The sequence below is a fragment of the Leiobunum rupestre genome, chromosome 6 (assembly GCF_980474605.1).
Source record: "Leiobunum rupestre chromosome 6, qqLeiRupe1.1.hap1, whole genome shotgun sequence".
Taxonomy (NCBI): Eukaryota; Metazoa; Arthropoda; class Arachnida; order Opiliones; family Sclerosomatidae; genus Leiobunum; species Leiobunum rupestre.
Window position 1 is genome coordinate 60,252,624 of NC_143389.1, and position 19,851 is coordinate 60,272,474.

General features: G+C 41.0%; 1 protein-coding gene across 10 annotated transcripts in view; it reads right to left on the reverse strand.

The window, feature by feature from the left end:
- The window catches only part of LOC149942900 (uncharacterized), a 250,460-nt gene that overhangs the window by 51,730 nt on the left and 178,879 nt on the right, over positions 1 to 19,851 (reverse strand). For 3 of the 10 annotated variants that reach the window (XM_090179898.1, XM_090179896.1, XM_090179894.1), the window contains exon 1: positions 1,459 to 1,964. The exons of 3 other annotated variants lie outside the window; for them this stretch is intronic. In XM_090179898.1, coding sequence (XP_090036024.1) covers positions 1,459 to 1,845 — 387 coding nt within the window. In that variant the 5' untranslated portion in view covers positions 1,846 to 1,964. Of the gene's footprint in view, positions 1 to 1,458; positions 1,969 to 19,851 lie in introns of those variants that run through there. 4 more of the 10 variants (XM_090179897.1, XM_090179895.1, XM_090179903.1 and 1 more) reach the window with 2 other exon arrangements.

Sequence of the window (19,851 nt, forward strand, 5' to 3'; positions counted from 1 at the left end):
GTCGACAAAGCTACAGGTCGACAGGAAGGGTAAACAGAATATTCCGGGACAGGACCACGCACACATACACAGAGCCTGCCAAAAAACGACGCTAAATAAAAAGCAACGCTGATTTTACCAGTCGCGAGCAACTGCTCTAAAAAGTAGTAATAACAGAACGCCACGAAAATAAGGGGGGGGGGGGCGCCTTGGCTTAGGGAGGAGGGGGGGGGGGGTAAAGATACCCTCAACCGTTATTTAGCTAACATTCCAAAAGCCCGTACCCGACCTCCGCCACACGTTGCTTTTGGGGGTTCGACGATCTAAAAATAGCATCCCAAAAAAGAGACCCCTTTTACGCGAGGGCATTTCGGTCCATCTCGAAAACAAGGGGGCCGGAATCCAGGGATACTCAATCCCCTCGGACGCTGAAGAAGGCCATCGCTGTGGGCCCTTAAAAATCCCCCCTCATGCTTTTACTACCTACGCGTATTGGCGTATAGCTCGTAGGTTATTATCGGTAACAGAAGCGGCGGGCGGGATGAAGCGAAGCCCCCCCCCCCCCCGCCTCTCTCTTTATGACGGACTACTGCTACGAACGTAGGTTGTAAACAACGCTTGTTTAGAGATCTTGCCAAAATGGCTAAAAATAGAAGGCCAAGCCTAGGCCATTTTTGAGCCGAGCTAACGACGACGCGCGCGATTTTTACGCGTTTTTATTGTGTCAGAGAAATTATAAATATCTTATTTTATGGGATTAGAGTATAATTTAGCGTAAAACGGCTCAACACGTTCCAAGCGCGATTTATAAATTTTACTGTGGGTTACGTTGCAGGGCTGCCACAGGTTTTTCAAAATCAGATTCCCTGACTTATTGTGTGTCTTTTTTTTACATTTAATTTAGTGAAGGTTTCTATTTGCACCCAATATTAAATTCTCTGACATTTCCCTGATTTGTAGACTATTTTTTAAAATTCCCTTACTTTTCCCTGACATTTAGACCCATATTCAAATTCTGACTTATCCAGGTTTTCACTGACCATCTTCGGAGATTTTCCTTGACTTATTTTGTGTAAATTTTTTTAGCCTATAATTTCCTATTTGCAACCAAAATGAAATTCCCTGAAATTTTTCTGATTTTTAGATTTTTTAAAATTCCCTGACTTTTCCCTGACTTTTAGACCCATATTCAAATTCCCTGACTTTTCCCTGACTTTTAGACCCATATTCAAATTCCCTGACTTTTCCAGGAATTCCAGGCTTTCCAGGTACTGTGGCAACCCCGCGTTGTATTCTCAAAAAAAAAAGGCTTCTTAAGAATAATTTTTCAGTAAAATAATCGAATTATATAATAACTACGAACGGGTTTAATGTTAGTGAATCGGCCAATTAAGCATTTCAAAATATACCAAAATAAGCCTACGCTAACAATAACTATCTCCCTCGAGTCTACACTATCAAAATACGCGTAGAACATACGTGTCGTCTTACGAATTGAAAATCGTAGCCGGCGAATTCGCCCTTGGCAAGATCAAGGCCGTCGAAGTTTCCTTCGTCCGTGTAGAAGGACGAGTCGCCGTTGTACAGCGAATGGAGTTGCGAAAGACGTCCCATTTCGGAATCCAGATCGTCGGACGATTTGACCGAATCACAGAACAATTCGGAGTTCAACGAGTCACGAACGCGTTGGTCACAGCGGTCACTATTTAATAATTGGTCGCGATACGCCACCTCGCCATTCTGGCACGATGGCACCAGTCTTTGCTTGGACGCGGCCGTGTGCGTCTCGTGAATGACCGATTCCCTGGCGGGAGGAGCCGTGGGCGACGCGTGACCCATACCGTTCAACTCGCTTTGCGGCCTCATTTTCTAAGCAAAAAAACTAATTAACCCGTCACACGAAGCATTCGCGAACCACGTTCGACGCGAGAAGCAGTCGCAACGTCACTTGGCGCGGAACCATCCGAGAACGAAGCGTTCAAAAATTGCCCAAAATTCCCGGAGAGGTACTCCACGCGCGCTTGCTGAAACTGACCAGGCCGAAAAAAAGTTGTGGCTTCCTATAAGTGACACCCGAATATTCATTCGGTCGAGGTTGGCCAGAAAAAAAGCGAAGCCCAACTGGCTCTTTCCCCCTTTTTTTTTTCATCCCTCGGCACACTCTTTTTAGGCCTACTTTCTCCCAAGATAGGGCACTTTTCTCCAAAGAAGGGGTACTATATAGAGTAGAAGGGGGGTTTTTTTCTACCAGTATTCCTAGCGATCCCAGAGAGTAAAGGGGATCTGGGAGGGGGGTCGAAGTGAAGGGGAATCCGCAAAGAGGGAGCTTTTTTTTTGAACGTCGATATTCGACGAAACCTTTTTAAAAAGGGGCTCGGCCTACCTGATTGGTCGAGAGACCGCCCAATCAGTGTAGCATGGTTGTAAAAAACGGCATGACGTGTTGGAAGGATATCCTTCAAAAATGACGGTTCTACGTTGAATGTCAAATTTTTCGAAACCGGGTTCGCCGCTGAAATCCTCTACCCGGGAACGTGATAAAAATCGCAAAAGTGAAATTTAAAATTTACTACTATCCGCATTTTTTAAATTTACTATCCACATTTTAAACGGACGCCTGATTTTCTAAGAAAATAAATGGATCGAAGGTTGAAATTTACGGACCCATCTCCAGTAATTAATTCGCGGAAAAATTTACCTTAGAATTGCTAATTTTTTCACCGACTTTGACCTAGAGTAAATTTAATTTACGTTATATTATGTTTATAACTTATAATTCAGAAATATTAAACATCTATTATTGCGCAAAGAGTACGTTATGTTTAAATAAAAAGGCGACTTATAATTCAGAGATATTAAACATCTATTATTCAAGGGTTAAATACCGATAGTCCAATTTCTTTTTAAATGAAGTATAAAAGTTTTAACGAGTACATCGGCCAAAACCTACGAAAAATTCGATCCCGTAAATAGAGCGTATATAGTCCTTTCATTAATTGAGAGGCCCTTAATAACCTAATCCCCACTTTCTTCCCAGAACAGGCTCGCGATTGTCTTCATTCCGAAAGGCGAATCGGGACGCGTAGCTTTTCCATCCTCCCAGTCGCCAGGGAAGCTGGGCTGGTTGGGCCGGAGAAGAAGAGTCCCAGTGGTCACATTACGCGACCATTTGCGTTTCCTCTCATCCCCGCGCGTTTTGCACCTATAAGGAGAGATGTTTTTTACCCTCTCTCTTTTAACGTTACGTCAATCCCCCACCCAAAGCTCGGGCTATGCCGAAAAGGGAGTATTTTTTTTATCCGAGCCGCCAGTCTATATAGAAAAGAACAGGGATTTTTTTAGCCGCCATCTCCCGCGCTAATCTGTCTCTAATTACCGCGCCCAAAAACCCGTCCCGCCAAATGACTCTAACCATGCCCGGTATACGCGCGAGTTTGTTTCGAGAGCTTAGCTAATACTTTAGAGGAAGCTATAGGCGGGGGTAAAGTTTACGGGTAAAGAGAAAAAACGAGCGGGATTTCATCCTAAACGCGCGTGTATAGAGCGAAAGCACGCTATTTAGCTAAGAACTATTTTCAACCCTTTTTAACCCTAATTCCTAACGAGGAGAACAAGAGGAACGTGTTAAAGACTTTAGCGAAGCCTAGCGGCGAACTTACCACTTTTTCGTCTGCTTAGATTTTTTTAGATTGGGAGTTTTTTCCGTTCTATTAACGAAGGCTGGGGTTATTTATCGAGGGATCAAGTCAGCTTCCATCGACGAATTAGCGGACGGGGAAGTACAAAAGACGAAAATGGTGAGGCGAGGGGGGCGTAAAAGCTTACCTTCAATCAAGGTATAATTATTTTTCATTTATATCGGAAGTGGATTTTTTTTCCATCAGGAGTTTTTCCGTTTCTCCCCCAGAAGGATTCGCATTGTTTTCGTGTTCATACTCGAGAACTTTTATTGAATACGTTTTATTGAAATATATTACAAAGGTAATATTGTCATTTAAAATTCGCTGCAAATGTTAAATTTATACCTACTTATATTATTTATTATTCAGATAATTTTAAATATAAAATTTCGATTAAAAATGTCAGTGAAAACCTCTTTTCATCCAGTGAACTATTTCAAATCGCCTAAAACTATGTGAAATTTGGTTTACAATTTAAAATAAAAGTCTGATACTTCATTTGACACTAAGGAAGGACCATGGTCCAAAATCTCCGTTTTTAATTGAATATTTTTAATTTAAAATATTTTTAGCCATCAGACTTATTGAAATTGTAAAACATTATAATTTACCATGGCCATCATGTGTAATATTTATAGTTATTTGAAATTTATCCAGATTACTTGTAACCTTAACTGGGGCAAATTCTGCAAGGTTTAAGGATATCAACTTAATTACAAATATTATATAAAACAAATAGAACAATCCTATCAGCGTATACCGATATGGATACTTATCTCCTAAGATTCTTATACACTTCTGGCCTCACTTATTATTTCTAATTTTACCAACAAACCTTTTCTAATTAAAATATATAAATTTATTTTGATTTTATTTTGAGAAAGCAGGTTTATTAGAGGTGTGATTATCTGTTTCACTTAGAAATGTCTTCGGACACCCATTTTCAATATGAATAGAAGAAAGCTAAAGATTAAATTAAGATTATTATAAAATTATATGACGGATCCCTCTTGAAATTCTATCTTGAATCGAATGTACTCATAATAAAGATTTAAAAATTAATAACGATTTAATTTAAGCAGATTTAATCAAACGAGGTTGTCCTAATAATCAACGGAGTGATTCGCCCCTCGGCTTAAATTAATACATAGAATGGGTTGATGTCTCTAAAAGCGTACCTGAGGCGACATTTACCCACCTCAGGCCATTTTCTGTTTATGGGACTACGAAGAGGGGGGGGGGCGCAGAGGGGTGCCGGGGAAAGGAAGTTTGTGCCGGTGTTTGAGAGGCGTTTCTTCGGACTTTTAAACGCATCCGAGTGTCGACTCGGCGCATCGGGTCCATCGCTCAGCCTCTGACTATCCCCCTCCCGCCCCCCTCTCTCCTTTCTCCCCTCGCATCGCCACCCCCCTCAAAAGTCAGTCTGAGTCGGTCGCCTTCTCCCCTCTCTATCCGCCAGCGTTTAACAGCATCAGTTGGGAGAAGCTGAGGCCGGCTTTGCGGAGAAAGGACTGTTGGCGGCGGGAGCATCCGCATCTCATTCGCGGCTTTCCGAGCGTTAAAAGAACACAACGGACCTGGAAAATTGCCTTTTAATGGAGAGCCAGAGATAGGCATCCCTTCTTTTTTTCCTCCCCTCCCCCTCTCAGCCTCGTTTCTATCCACAATTCAATACAGTGTGGGGGGGGGGGGGAGCGAAATAAAGGAGGATAAAAAAATCGAAAATAGCGATATAGGAATTATTTTGTTTAGACAAGTTCGCACTGGATTGCCTGACACATGGATTTTATTGAAAAAAAAAATCCGTCTAGACTTTGTTGTATAGATTCAGAAGTGGGATGGTAATTTATTAAGAGTTAAATAATCAGTGGACAAGATTAAAACATATCCATTACTAAATAAAATAAATACTAAAAATATTCAATATCCTTTATTATTCAATATATAAATAAAATATTTTAATCTATTTCAAAATTGTCAATAAAATTAAGAATAAAAATATATTTTATTATCTTTTAAAATTGTCAACAAAATTAAGAATAAAAATATATTTTAATCTATTTTAAAATTCTCAATAAAATTCAGAATAAAATATATTTTAATATATTTACAAATTGTCAATAAATTTAAGAATAAAAATATTTTAATCTATTTTATAATTGTAAATAAAATTAAGAACAAAAATATATTTTAATCTATTTTAAAATTGTAAATAAAATTAAGAATAAAAATATTTTAATCGTCTATCATATGCATAAATTATTCTTAAAATCAACAACTTTTAATTTACCTTGCAACAATGTTTACAAATCAAAATCAATTTTTATTTGCAGATTCAGGTTTTACAATTAATTGGGGTATGGGCTAAATCAGCTAATTTTAACTAATTCCAACGCCTTATAAACGCGCAAAGTATTTAAGAAAAAATCGTCGATAAAGTGGTAGAATGCAAGCGCGAACGCAACCTATCCGATACCTTTCCCTCAATAAGCTTTTAAAAGAGTCTATAAACGTTAATGGTGACTCCAAAATATTTTCCACGCACTTAATCTGGCCAAAAAGAAGGAAAGAAAAAAGTTATACGCAACACAACGCGTATATCGCGCCACCACTAAAGCGCGTACGATCGAGCGAGGCGAAGATTTTAAAATCGAGACCCCACAGCGAACACCCTTAGAAAAGAAGCCACATATTTGGCTATAAAAATAAGGAAAGGAAATCCATACGCGGCGCCACCGGATCCTCAGGGGATAAATTGCTGTTATGGAATTTACCAAATATGCAAAACTTCCGACTACAAATAAAGCGAACGTGAAAAAAATTGTAAGGAATAAACGAACGGTCTATACGGTAAAAAGGAAATGAAACGGCGAGAAAAAATATAACTCCTTTAATAGACTTCCAAAAGTCGAAGCGGAAAAAGATGCCGAACTGATTTCATCCAATTCTGACGCCAACATCCCGCGCCTCCCAACAACGCCGCGGAATATCTTTATTTTGGAAAATATTTTTCCGCCTTACGGAGAGGGATAAAAAAAAGCTCTTTGTATTATTTGGACAGCATTATCGGCAAAAAGAAAACTTTTATATTTTCCGGCATCCGCGGGTAGAGGGCGGTAGGGGTGGCGTACGCGGATTTAAAACGCGTCTACTACACTTTTTGCGGACCGATATACGTTACGTGACCTCGTTACCAGCGACATAATACGAGGCGCGGTATTTATGCAACGCCTATATATCGTCTTCTCCCTCCCGCGCGATAGCCGCGGCGTCGTCCCCGCCCCCTAGTGTCCAAACTGGGCATATAATATCGGAGCGGGAACAAGCAGACCCCAGAAGGATGCCACAGGAATAGAGAAGATGGAAAATAGTCCGCGGAGGGGGAAAACCGAAGCCTGACAAATGACCCTTGGTTAAAATACCACCCCCTCTGGCGGGAGATTCCGACTTGACCAGGGGCTATTCCCCGCTATATAAAACTTTCGAGGTCAGAAGCGGATGGCTCCGAAGTCAACCATACATATTCAATATACGCGGGAAGGCGAGCTGCAAACTTAGAATGACCCGAAATAGACGGGGAGGAAGCTACTGATGGGTGATATTTGGGAGAAATGCGATTTTTTCGCTATCTCCATGGTCCAGGGGATGTGCCCTACCGGGGGTATATACCCCAAAGATGAAAAAAAGGAGAGCGTGGCGTCCACCCCATTATCATCTTTAAGACGTCCCACCCCATTCTCCCATTTCTCCACGTCCAAATACACCCCCGCCCCCGTCCCTGTCCTTGCAACATCCAGCAACCTTAAAAATAAAAAAGTCCTCTTTCACGCCCCCCTCCCAATATTCAACCATAGTCACTCTTCCACGGCCAACTCCGTCACTCCCCCCCCCCCCCGAAAGCACCCATCTTATGCCTTTAGTCTGATTGCCGATTCTTTTTCCATGGCAGAATTACGGCAAAAAATATCACACGGGGTGGCGCTCACTGTATACATAACCTGGAAAAATCTCCGCTCCCTTTAGCCTCCCCCCTTTCTGCCTATTCACCCCCCCCCCTCCATATATATTTTTTTCCATCCAGCCAAAGTTTTTCGACAAAAGGTCTTTAACAGTCCAGACCAGTCACTTTCTCAACTTCTGTTGGCGGGAAAGGACCAAAAAGAAGAATCGGGGGGAGGAGGTTACACCCCTGTTATGAAATTCATGACTCGCCTTGACAATAATAAATGCTTCCATCCGCCTTCAACCCCCATCACCCCCCCCCCCCTTGGGTACTTTATTCGCTTTACATTTTTTTCAGAGAGCGCCCGCCACCCCCTATTCGTATTACACACGATTTCTTTTTCCCCCGAAATAAACGCCCGGAATGGAAAGGATGCTTAGAGCACAGGGGCGAGGAGGCTACTCGGAGCGCGAGTAAAAAACGTTTCTTCCAATCACAGTGACGACTGGCACGTGCGATTCCGTCATCTTCCGAGTTCCAGCGCTCCAGCCATCCCCCCTCGAACGTCGTCTTCCCCTCATACACGCGGAGTGTATTTTTCCCTTCAAATTCAGTTTACACTGACCCTTTCGACGGAGTTCTTTCGTCCCTGTAACTAAGTCCAATTTATCCGCGAGACTATCCAGTAGACTGAATACCCCTCCCTCCACTCGCCGCTTCTATGTTTTAAAGTCGCGACTAAAAACGAGGGGCGGGAAAAATGGTTTTCTCGAGAGAACGTCTAACCTTCATTGGCCATAAGGCGTCACATCGGCATAAGATAGAAACGGAGTAACTTATACGTACATTCCCTCAAATATGGAAATGTATAAAATTACTGACAGTAGAACTAATTATTGACTAAAGTTTTTTTTGTTATTCTTTTTTGGTAGTCCATTATAAAATTTCAATTACCATTAACAATAAACCAATTTGAAATGGCATAATTTAAATTATGATTCAGGGTGGTACGAATAAAGTCGGTAAATAAACATATCAAACTATTACTAAACCTTGGGGTACTGTAATCAGTTTTTTCCCCGTCAAAAATAAAAACGCGATACGACTTTTGGTATTCAATAATAAAGCCTACTAATTTAATAAAGATTGGTAAATATTTACTAGAATTGAATCTAAATATATTACCTTAGTCAAATATACTAGTTAAATAACTGAAATAAAGTCTAATCTGCCATTGCTAGTATTATTATAAGTCTACGCGGCGGATCGGTAGAGATTTTATGACTTTTAAAACTTATGAGAAGTTTCGTTTAAATAAATACACGGCGTCGATTGAAAAACACGCGTATATAAATAATACACGCACTATAAAAGTAACTGAATCTTTCCATCTAGAATATATAACCAAGTTCATAGTCCCTTCAACCGTGAGGTAGTCCGAAGTAGCGAGTGAACTTTGAAATTCGCGGCGATCGCGCGCAGAAACGAAAACGACCTGATACCCTCGATATCATCTGTAGAAGTAGCGGGTGATGACGGGAAACAACAGAAACGTTGCGTCCCTTCTCTGACTTTCAGCATCATCTATTCATTCTCCTCCCCTTCCATCGTCTCCCGTTTCGGCGGAGGAAAGAGTGGAGGAGTAAGAAACAGAAATACTGTCGCCCTTATATAAAGTATTTTATATGGTTTTATAAACGTAAACGTGAAACGCAAACAAATCGAGCTGCAGCGCGGGAGAAAAACTGACGAGCGCATTTAGGGATTTCCGTCTCTGTTTTCCCATAGTTTTCGAGCCACCGAGTTTTCCGCATTTTCAACTCTCTCGCTCTTTGGTACGCTGCAGCCATCGCTTCGGGAGACAACGACGGATCGGATCCATCCGCAAGTTCGCATTTCGCCAGTTTTTAGCAAACGACAATAAACCAATACCATCCTCCCCCCCGCCCCATACGCGCGCGTGTCGAAACTTCGTCGCTAAAAGCGTATACCACCGATCTCAGTGCCAAAATCCCTTATCTCAAAATTGATAGTTTTGAAGAAATTGAAACTGTTGAGGTTTAGGAAACTTACGAATTATGGTCTGTGATTTATTTTCATTTAATTAATCACGATTTGTAAATAGTATCGGTTAGAGTTGTTTCACGTTCTTGTTACTTAAAACGTCAAAAATTGTAATTCAAATGCATTTTACTATATAATAAGACGTTAAATCAAGTTCATTACCCTACTTCTACATTTCGATGAATGATATGAAATAATTGCAAATATAATCACCTTAATTTTCGGCAAATTTCCAAGTTACGGTGTTTTAGCACTGCGGTAGAGATAGAGTCCCGGTTCGTCCGCTTTTGTTTGCTTTCCCTCTGTACTCCCTCCAAAAACGATATACAAGGTATTTGAAAAGTGTCTCTCTCTCTACAGACTAACGAGCTATTTTTTTTCGGTAAATAGCGTATGGATCCATGCCAGCGAATGTAACATTTCGAAGCGACTGTGTTTGTGCCTTTCAGAATTTGAAATATGGGTCACAATTATCTCAAATGCACTTTATATCGCCGTTTAAGCCAGGCTATCATAATAAAAAAAATACTGTTTATTCGTATGACTTATAAATAAAACATTATATTCGGATAAAACACTGCATATTTTATTATTATTGAATTTAGTTAAACCCTCAACAATCTCGTGGTAGGGGAAAAGGTTGGCTTACGAGTATAGTTTCGGTGCAAGGGCGTTGGAACACTTCTACAGGCGCTTGACCTATTTTTGGCCTATTAAGCTCTACGTTTGTTCGCGGAAAATTAAAGGTACGATAATTTCGAACAATTTTTCCCGGTTCACGAATAGATGTCGCTACAAGTCAAGAAAAATATCGTTACAAAGGGGAGGCGCTAAATAACAATTAAAAACCAGAGAAAGGAAAGAATGACTTTGTTCCGCTGCCGATATGAGGTATGGCAGAAAAATGTCCGGATCGATGGATGAATGTTGGAAAGTGATGGAGCGTGGAGGGGGGAGTCGTCACAAACAGAAAACAAAGGCAGCGGCGGCGGAGAGCGACGAGGTGGATGGGGGGGCACAGAAGAAGGGGGAATTGCGGAGGAGAAGCTAAATTAAGAAACTTTCATTTCCTCCCGCCAGAGCAAAGACAAAAAACTTCCTTTCGGCGTACCGAATATACATTTAAAAAAAGACACCTTCAAAACACAATCCACCTCAATATAGCATTCTTTTCCGATTGCTCCTTTTCAAACAAAAAAATTGCGCCGCAGACACGGTTTTGAGAGTGGCTAATGATATTTCGCAAGCTGTCTGTCCGTTTACATAATTCCACTTTTGGTTATATTAGCGTATACTACCCTGATATTAAATCTTAGAAATACGACGATCGTACATCCTTTGAGAGCAAGGCGTATTTCTCGCGTAACTAATTTCGGAGTTTTCTGAAGTAAAATTGAACCAAACGCCGAGTAATTATTTTTAATCCGAATTAAAGCTTTTTTTTCTTACGTTTCGAAGGACGATTCTTAAAACAAACTAAAGACCACAAACGCTACGTCTTATTTCGAGCAAATCGTTTTTACCAAATAAAATATATTTCACTAATTACGGAGGACTAGATGATGAAAAAAGGTTGGGAAAATACACTGCGCAAACATCAGTGAGATGAGAAACGGAGGGGTTACTCCTGAATAAAGAAATACGCCAGTAAAGGAATCGACATATACACCGAAGAAGAAAAGTGAAGAAACGAAAATAAAATCATCTTTCTACGATTCTTGGCCGGATGCGAAAGAAAGCGCGGCTCGAAGGAGGAGAGAGGCCCTAAATTAATAAGAGATAGCTTGGAATGTACCAAGGTATTTAATGCCAACATTTTTTTACACCATCACAAACATTTTGTGATAACAGAAGATTTTCTCACAGTATTTTATTTTTCAGTGACTGAAAAAGCATACACTGTGACATAAAAATATTGTTGTAAGTCGGAAAATTTCCCGTATTTTTCGGAAAAAAATAATAAAAGGTGTAATTCTATGATTAGTCTAATATATTGTTTGCAAATTTAAATAAAGCGGAATTTTCGCCTCATTTTTTCGAATCTGAAAGTAAAACTAAACATCTAGACTAGTTTAAACTGATTTACAATGTGACACTATAAATTTTTTGAAGTATGTTTACTGATATTAGACATTTTACATCGATAAAAAGTTTAAAAAAAAACATTAAAAAATCGTAAAAAGTAATTTATGCTTAAATTTTTCTCCGCAATTCGGAAATTTTTCCGGAAAATAAAATTAAAATAAAATAAAATAAAGGGGTTGTGGCGGAGCGGATAACACTTTCGCCTCGCAGCAAGAGGAACCGGGTTCGATCCCAACTCGTGCCAAATTATGAAATAATAATCAGCGAGGCATCACCTTAGACCTAAGTCATCAAGTGACTTTTAAAGCCATAAATTCAGGTGGCCGGGTTACAATGCGTAGGAGGGTGGGGGCAAGCCCTTCATGCCACGCGAGCCAACAGCTCCCTACACTAACTATTACCGTTAACCTCAACAAGTTTTTATGGAAAGGGAAACCGAAGAGCTCGGGGAAAACCCCTTAAACCAGTGGGGAGAGAACTTTCAAACTCAACGCGGAAGGAGTTTTTCCGAGTTTTAACCCAGTGTCACAAGCTGGGATCGAACCCGGCTCATCTTGCTGCGAGGTAGGAATAGAGCAGAGCGCTGATTTGGGTCGGCGGGGGCGTTTCACGACAATCACCTGGTGGCGGCGCGGTGCATTGATTTTTTAAAAATTTCCAGCGGCGTTAATTCTTTTCGGCGGCGCGAAGGGGTAAAAGTTCCTCCCTCCTTTTGAAAAGTTTGAAAAAAAATTTAATTTTTAGAAAGAAAAAAGTTACGTAGAAAATCTCAAAACCAACTCGGCGGTGGAATCAAAATTTAGACGGCAGCGGCGGTGGCGCGCCGTAATGTAAATGGCATTGGGTCGGCGGCGCTAGGCTCTGGGTAGAATATAGGAGCCGTGAGGGTATAGGGAGCGATGCCATCCCTAAAAAAATTATTTTATTGAGTTGGTATTTAATTATTCCTTAATTATAATCGATTGAAAATGAGTGACACTGGGTGAAAACTCGGAACAACTACTTCAACGGTGAGTTTGCAAGTTAACTTCCTACTGGTTAAAGGGGTCCGCCCCCCTAGGATATTAGCCTAGCTGATTATTATTATTATTAAATAACAACTTAAAACACTTTACTTGAATAAAATAACCAAAATGTTTGCCAGAATGGCGCAAAGTTACCTTACTTATTAAAATGAAAATTTTAATAAAACCCGAATGGAATGTCCTTCAAAAATGTATTCGTAAGGGATATTTTTAGAAAGAGACTAGCTAGAAAACGGACTTGGAACCCGAGAGTACCAACATCACCGCGTGAAAAGATAAAGTCGTTTATTAATTCTCAGTTTATATATAGCGAAGTAGAGGCTGTTTTAAGGAGAGGTGAATCCTGGCGAAACCAGGAAAAGGAGGAGGAAGTTGGAAAAGGGGAAAAATCGAGCAAAGATTGAGAGGTTATAAGAAATAAAGAGCCGCGAGAGGTGAACGGCGTCGAGAGGCAGAAAAGAGGGAAAAAAGACGAAACGAAAACGACGAAAAAGCAAACTAAGTACACAAGATCCGGAGAGGGAGGTGGCCGAGAGCGGCCTTACCTTCCGCGTCTAAAAACGAGAGAGGTCAGGGTGGGACGCGAAGGGATAGAGAGAATCTCTCGATCCGAAGAGCGGCGGGGGCATTTCGCGGGGGGTTGAACAACATTAATTAAAACGGCAGGATAGACCAGTATGTATGTATGTATGTATGGGTGTGTGTTGTGTATGTTTGAAGGGGTAAAAATAAGGAAAACGAAGAGTAAAAGCACGCGCGCGAGCCGTTGCCATAGCGACCGCTGCTCCTCGCGGGAGAGGCGGCTATAGGGAAAGAGAGACTGAGTGGGACGGGGGGGGGCGCATCTGGGGGGTGCCTGCCCGCGAAGGTTTTCTGTGTTTATGTTTCCCGAGCGAAGGGACTTAGGTAAACACAAAGCTCAGGGGAGGCGACGTAGGCGGGATATCGAAAGGAGAGCGAGACGGGGGGGGGGGGGTCAGAAATATCTGGAGGGAGGGGGAGGGGTCTGGGGTAAAGGGGGTCATCCCCGTTCTTTTCTCTCTCCGTGGCTTTTCCAGCTCTTGAACCAACAACTCAACTTCCCAGCGATACGCTTCATCGCACCCGGCTCATTTACGGGATCGAGTGAAAAACAAGGCGCAAGAAAAGAGCCGCCGCTCCGCTTTCATCTTATGTTGTTTGTAACCCTTTAGCCTTCTACTCTCACTCTCTCCGCAGAGCCACCTTTGGCCTCCGCCCTCTCTTCAATCGGACACGTTCGCACCCGAGAATCTATAATTTCTCAACATCAGTCTCTCTCTAGACTCCCCGTAACACGTTCGTCTATATTGAATAAGAAGAAAGCTTTACCAAAAGGTTCTGTCTAAAGTTAGTTTCCCCAACTGAAGATCGTAAATATTTATCGATGGAGTAAATATTTGTGTTTTCGAAAAATACGCGTCCCTCTTCCCGATGAACGCTCCAAGCCCGTCGAAATTTAGATAATTCACCAGATCGGGATAATGAATCGGGACCTTAATTTCGAAACCGGGTAAACAAGCAAACACGTAATGAATGTTTTAGCGTATTTATATTAAGCTTAGAAAATAAACCGACGCGAACATGGCGTTCCTCGATGAAAAGGGCAGCGGCGACCTTGACGCCCGTTGTCAGGTTAGCGTCGAGTGGCGATTCGTTTATTATAAGGAAGGGAATAACTAAGTAGGGGTACGACGGAAGCGGGCCCTCCGAGGTATATACCTACTTAAAACAACGGTTTTGTTTAGATAGAAAGGGTTAAAGAAGATAAGATTTAAAAAAAATCGACCGAAACTGATTATCGTGTGAACGGCGCTTAATCTCTCCCAATTTCACCCCTTTCCAATAAATGTCCGCCTTTTACCCCGCTATACCGCCTTTTCCTCGGCTGGTCCTTTTTTGTCAGTGGCGTCGCCGCCACCTCTTCAGCGACGGGGGCCACCATCCCTTAACCCCATCCTCTCCCAGCGCCACTTTCTCCTATCCGATATACGTTTCCCTTCTTCGCCTCTACAAGTACAACTCGGCCGCGCCATCCAAAACCCTGTTTTCTTAGACGCATTTGTTTTTCTTTGCGCGGCCCCGCCGAAGCAGCCCACCCAGCCGCCCATCTATAGGAGGCCGAAAAGAGGAGAGCGCCCCACACACACTCTAGATGCTCCCGCGCGCGCTCTCTCGGCAAACACAAACTTAGGGATGGCGTATACACACACACACACGCACACGCGCACGCATCTTGCACGAGCGCGCGCGAGGAAGGGATGGGAACGAGAAGAAGTCCAAGAGCGAAGGATGGCGAGAGGAGGAGGAAAAAAATGAGAGAGGGAAGGGACGGTGGAGAAATAGAGACGAAACGCAAACATCCCCGTCTACAAATATAACCCCCCTTCGCTCCGCATCCTCCCCTGTATACCGAGAATCTTCCTTTTTCTTCTAACGTATAAAATATACAGACTAGTACACCTATAACGAAAGGAAGAGCGAGATGAGGAGAGAAAGACTTCGGAGAACTAAAAAGCGCATTATCGCCTCGGGGTCTATTCCAGTTTGAGTCAAGGCACAAAAATCTAAATTATTGGCAGAATGATAAAGGGCGGCGACAACTGGCGGGCTCATCCTTCGCTTCGTTTTCCCTCCATCTTCCTCCTTCTCTTCCTTAGGTACATATTCCAGCCAAAAACATTTCCAGCGCGCGGCCCTAACAAGCGGAAAGTTTTAGGAAAAGACGGAGACGGAAGAAAAAAAATCGAAGCTCGTCAACCGCCATTCTTTTAATTACCGTGTTTTTGAAAGAAAGGCTGGGGGGCGGTTTGACTTATTCCCCCCTTTCCTTCAAAAAGCGGACTTTCAAAAACCTTAAAAGAATAATAAAACCAAACACACAAGCGAGCGTTTTCGTTCCGGGTACTTCCTCCCGCGCTACGAAGAATCCAGAAACGTATATAAAATTCGGAGGAGGCAGGCAAGGAGGTACCGTTTTCGGCCGACGACTGCCAATACAAACAGTGGACCCGAAAAGACGGCACTGTCTTGTTTTGCAGCCTTCTTTCCACCCCAGAAAAAGAGAGTCAAGTTCCCGAGTTTTACAAAAGCCAAGTTCGTTTACGCACCCCCTTTTCCTCGGCCGAGCTTGTTAACGCTTGAATTTTGGCTTTTTCCGAATTAAAACTTTTTTCTCCTTTTATGTCACATTATTTCGCGCTTTTTCGGTTAAAAACAGTATCAAAAATTCATATTCTTTTTCAGGTGTTAATAATTTTAATATTTTAATATTTAATATTAACCTCATAGTTAGGAAAATGTACCGTATTAAAATTGAAAATATTTGCGCTATAAAATCAACTTTAAATTAAGGTACTAAAATTTAGATATATTCCTGTTTAAATCGCCAAAAACATTTTACCTTAAAATTACCACGTCTAGCGTATCTTCCATAGTGTATAGGATTAAAATGGTTGACCAGAACCGATGAAATTTTACTGGCTCAAAAGTTTAGTGTTGAAAACTGTTTTAAGAAGTTCAGATTCTTGATTTTGTTCATTCCATTTTAAAAAAATGTGTTCTTAAGACACTTCAAAATTTAAGTTCTTATCTAATGCTTGATATTTTAAATCTTATTAGTGACTCTTCCCTTAAAGGGAGTAATAAATAAATATAAAAATTATCCGATAACACGCCCTACGACTTGGTTTTAACGTAACAAGCGCCACCTCTGTTAATGTTTAAAAGAGGCAGAATTGTGAAATTCATTGATCCACTACCGAGTAATTATTTTTCAGTTAATAATGGTGTAAATTTAATACGAGAAACACTGGACGACTAACACATCCGAAATTAGAATGAATAGAACAGAACAGAAACTCCAAAACATAGCTGCTTCAAAGAAAACTTATGAAGATCGCACCAGGGAGCAACAAACACAGCACTGCCCACACAAGGAGAACGCAACCCGTCAAAAGTCGTGCATCTTCTCGCGTACGTTTTTCATTGGTTAGACGCTTTAGCGCCTGCTGCCGTTGGATGAGGAAAATTCGGAAATTGTCTTCCCCCTGCCCGTAAAAAGTTCAGCGAAAAGGCTCGGCCTATGAAATTTATACACAACACTGCGTTAACGTGTTTAAGGCTAGCTGCATTCTTTGTGTTTGTCAGTGATGGGCACTCTCCTCTCACCGTGAGATCAGAGAGAGCAATTGAGAGGAGTTGAGATGCTCTAAGCTTCCAATGGAGAAGAGCGTGAGATGTGTTTCCAAGCTATGAATTTAAGTGAGAGGAGAGTGAATGTAAATAATATTTTTCAAAGAAAGTATTTGGAGTGTGAGCGAGGTTAATTTAATTAATGAAATGCGATGAGAGGAGATCAACTAAAAAGTTAGTTTGTGGTGGTGAGAGGAGGTGAGTTTGAGTTTAGATGTAAGAAAACCAAAACACAGGAAATATAAAAACATGACCTTCTTGGAAATAATTATGTAACTTTGACCAATAACAAAGCCCAAACGTACAAAAACATAATATGCTGACGTGAGAAGGTTATAAAGAAGTTAAAGACACTAAATCTAATGTGGCCACCGGCCAGTGATGGTCGTTGAGAACAGGGTGAGAATCTGAGAGGAGGTGAGATGGCCAAAACTTCAAAAGGAGAGGAGCGTGAGAGGAGTTTCACAAAGTATGCATTTCAGAGAGAGGAGGTTGAAAGGAGATATTTTATGACTGCCATAAGCGGAAAAGAGCGTGAGATGAGATCAGATTTTTCAACAAAAATAACGGGAGTGTGCGCGAGGGTAGATTAATTAGCGAAATTCAATGAGAGGAGATGAGATAAAAAGTTAGTTTATGGTGGTTAGACGAGATGAGTTTGAGTTTAAAATTTTAGAAAAGGGGATGAAAAATGCCCATCACTGGTGTTTGTTGCCTGTAGATGGTACATTCCTCCCAGAAACTCCAAACATTTCTGCTTCAAAGAAAACTGTTAGGAGGATGGCTGAAAATAAGTGTTTATTTATGGGGTTGATAATAAAAACGATCCATACAGCTTTTATATATCTGCGGGGAGAATAACCCCTTCGGAAATCGCCGAAGTTTATATACGTTGGCCGGACCATAAAAAGCATCTTATTGGAAAACAAGTGGGGGGGAGAAAGGTCGCGGGGTGTACAAGACGCGCTCGGTAACAAGCCTCGCGTTGTTGATAGAAGAAGATGTCTTATACGAAGGAGGAGACGAGCCCGAAGAGAGGTTATCCAAACCATCAACCTTTGACCAAAAAGTAAACTAAATCCGGCGTCAGCGTCGAGATTGTTGTCATGGCGACAGCATCCACGCGGGCGACCTTTTTACAACGAGCCACCCTTTCACCGTCAGCGTGGTTGGTGGCTAGAAAGCAGGTGCAGTCGACGTGTCTTCGTTCGTAAATAATAAAGGAGAATTTCTTCTCCTCGCCATCATCAATACATTTCTCATCCCGTCGACGAGCGGCCTACAGTCCGGGATCAACATCGGAACTTCAGAAGCACTTCGAAGGACTCTCTCTCCCTTTCTCGGCATCCCCCGGGGGTTTGGTCGACTCAATCGTAAACAAGGTGTTTATAAACGAGATAATCTTAGCGATTTCCACCGGGAAGAAGGCCTTAAGAACATAAGGCATTGGCCAACCAATTTGGAGGTTCAGATCTAGTAGAAGAGAGTTTAGACAAGTTGACAAAGGTTATCTGGTTGTGACGTGTGGTGTCCAAATCATGTTGGAAGATAATGTACATGAAAGTTCTCATTTATCAGGTTAAGGATATTCGCTAAATGGTGCCACACGTAAAACTAAGAAATTAGCCTTCAATAATACAATAAAAATTTAAAAAAAAGTGATACAAAAAATATTTACTAACGGTTTTCTCGGTTTTACGAATTAATTTTAATATAAAATAGGCGATTTATAACGAAAATAATGCATTTATCATACTTTTTTAGAAAATTTTAACGTAAGTTACAAAAGAAATATTAACGTTTCATAAAATCAATGTACGTATAACGACTCAAAGATATCAAAGGCAGATATCAAAGAACCGTGCTCTGTAAGCCCCTTCGTGTCTTCCTAAAATAATGCAATAAAAAAACACGGAAAAAATACAAAAAGGCTTAATTCGAAACAATTGGGACGAAGCGAGGACAGCGAAAACGCGATTGGCATATTTCATTCCCCCGTTCTGTGACATTCCACCTAAATCGTTTTCTTACACGCGCCTTGATTGAGCATTTCATGACGTCACGTATTAGGAATAATAGCCTTTAGCCACCCCAACCCCTCCTCCACATCATACGCTACGGGACACCCCCAAAAATCCCGTCCAACGACACGTTATCATTTTGGTTGGGCTGAAATCTTTAGATTTACTCCGGATCTGTAGTTTCGTCTCGTCCGCGTTTTTACGTCGGCTGGTTTTCTTAAGTTTAGATAGATGTCGCTGTAATATTTAAAAAATCAAAAGGGAATTGTAGAATTACAAAATTTCGTTTGTGGGTTCGGATAACAGGGTCGGAAGATAACCCGTTTTTTAATAAAAACCCAAAAGAACCCATTTTTTTGTTTAAATAAAGCAGTGTTTAAAAAAAAACTTATTTTACTTTTAATCTATTTTTCACTTTTGTTTAATCGTGCATACATATTACCAACTAAGAAGTTTTAGTTTCGGTTTCGTTTTTGATTTCTATAAATGCAGGGTGACCAGGAAAATGCCTCGAATATTTTATAGAAAAAAATACCATAAGCAAAAATAAAGATTCTTATCGAAAAACAGTACATAAAATAAAGTGAAATTTAAGATGAAGGGTACACGACGACGGAATGTTTTCGGGTTATATACTACATGAGAAAACCTAAGGAATTTATAGGAAGGTATTGAAAATATAGGACATGTGGTCACCTTGTAAATGTTTTAGAGATGTAATCATTTTGGTAAGAAAATGTACCAATTTTAGTTAATTAAAAAAAAAGAATTATTAAAAAAACCCATTGGCTTTTTTTTTTAAAAATCACTTGGTTTAATTCATGATTTAAACCAGCCAATCC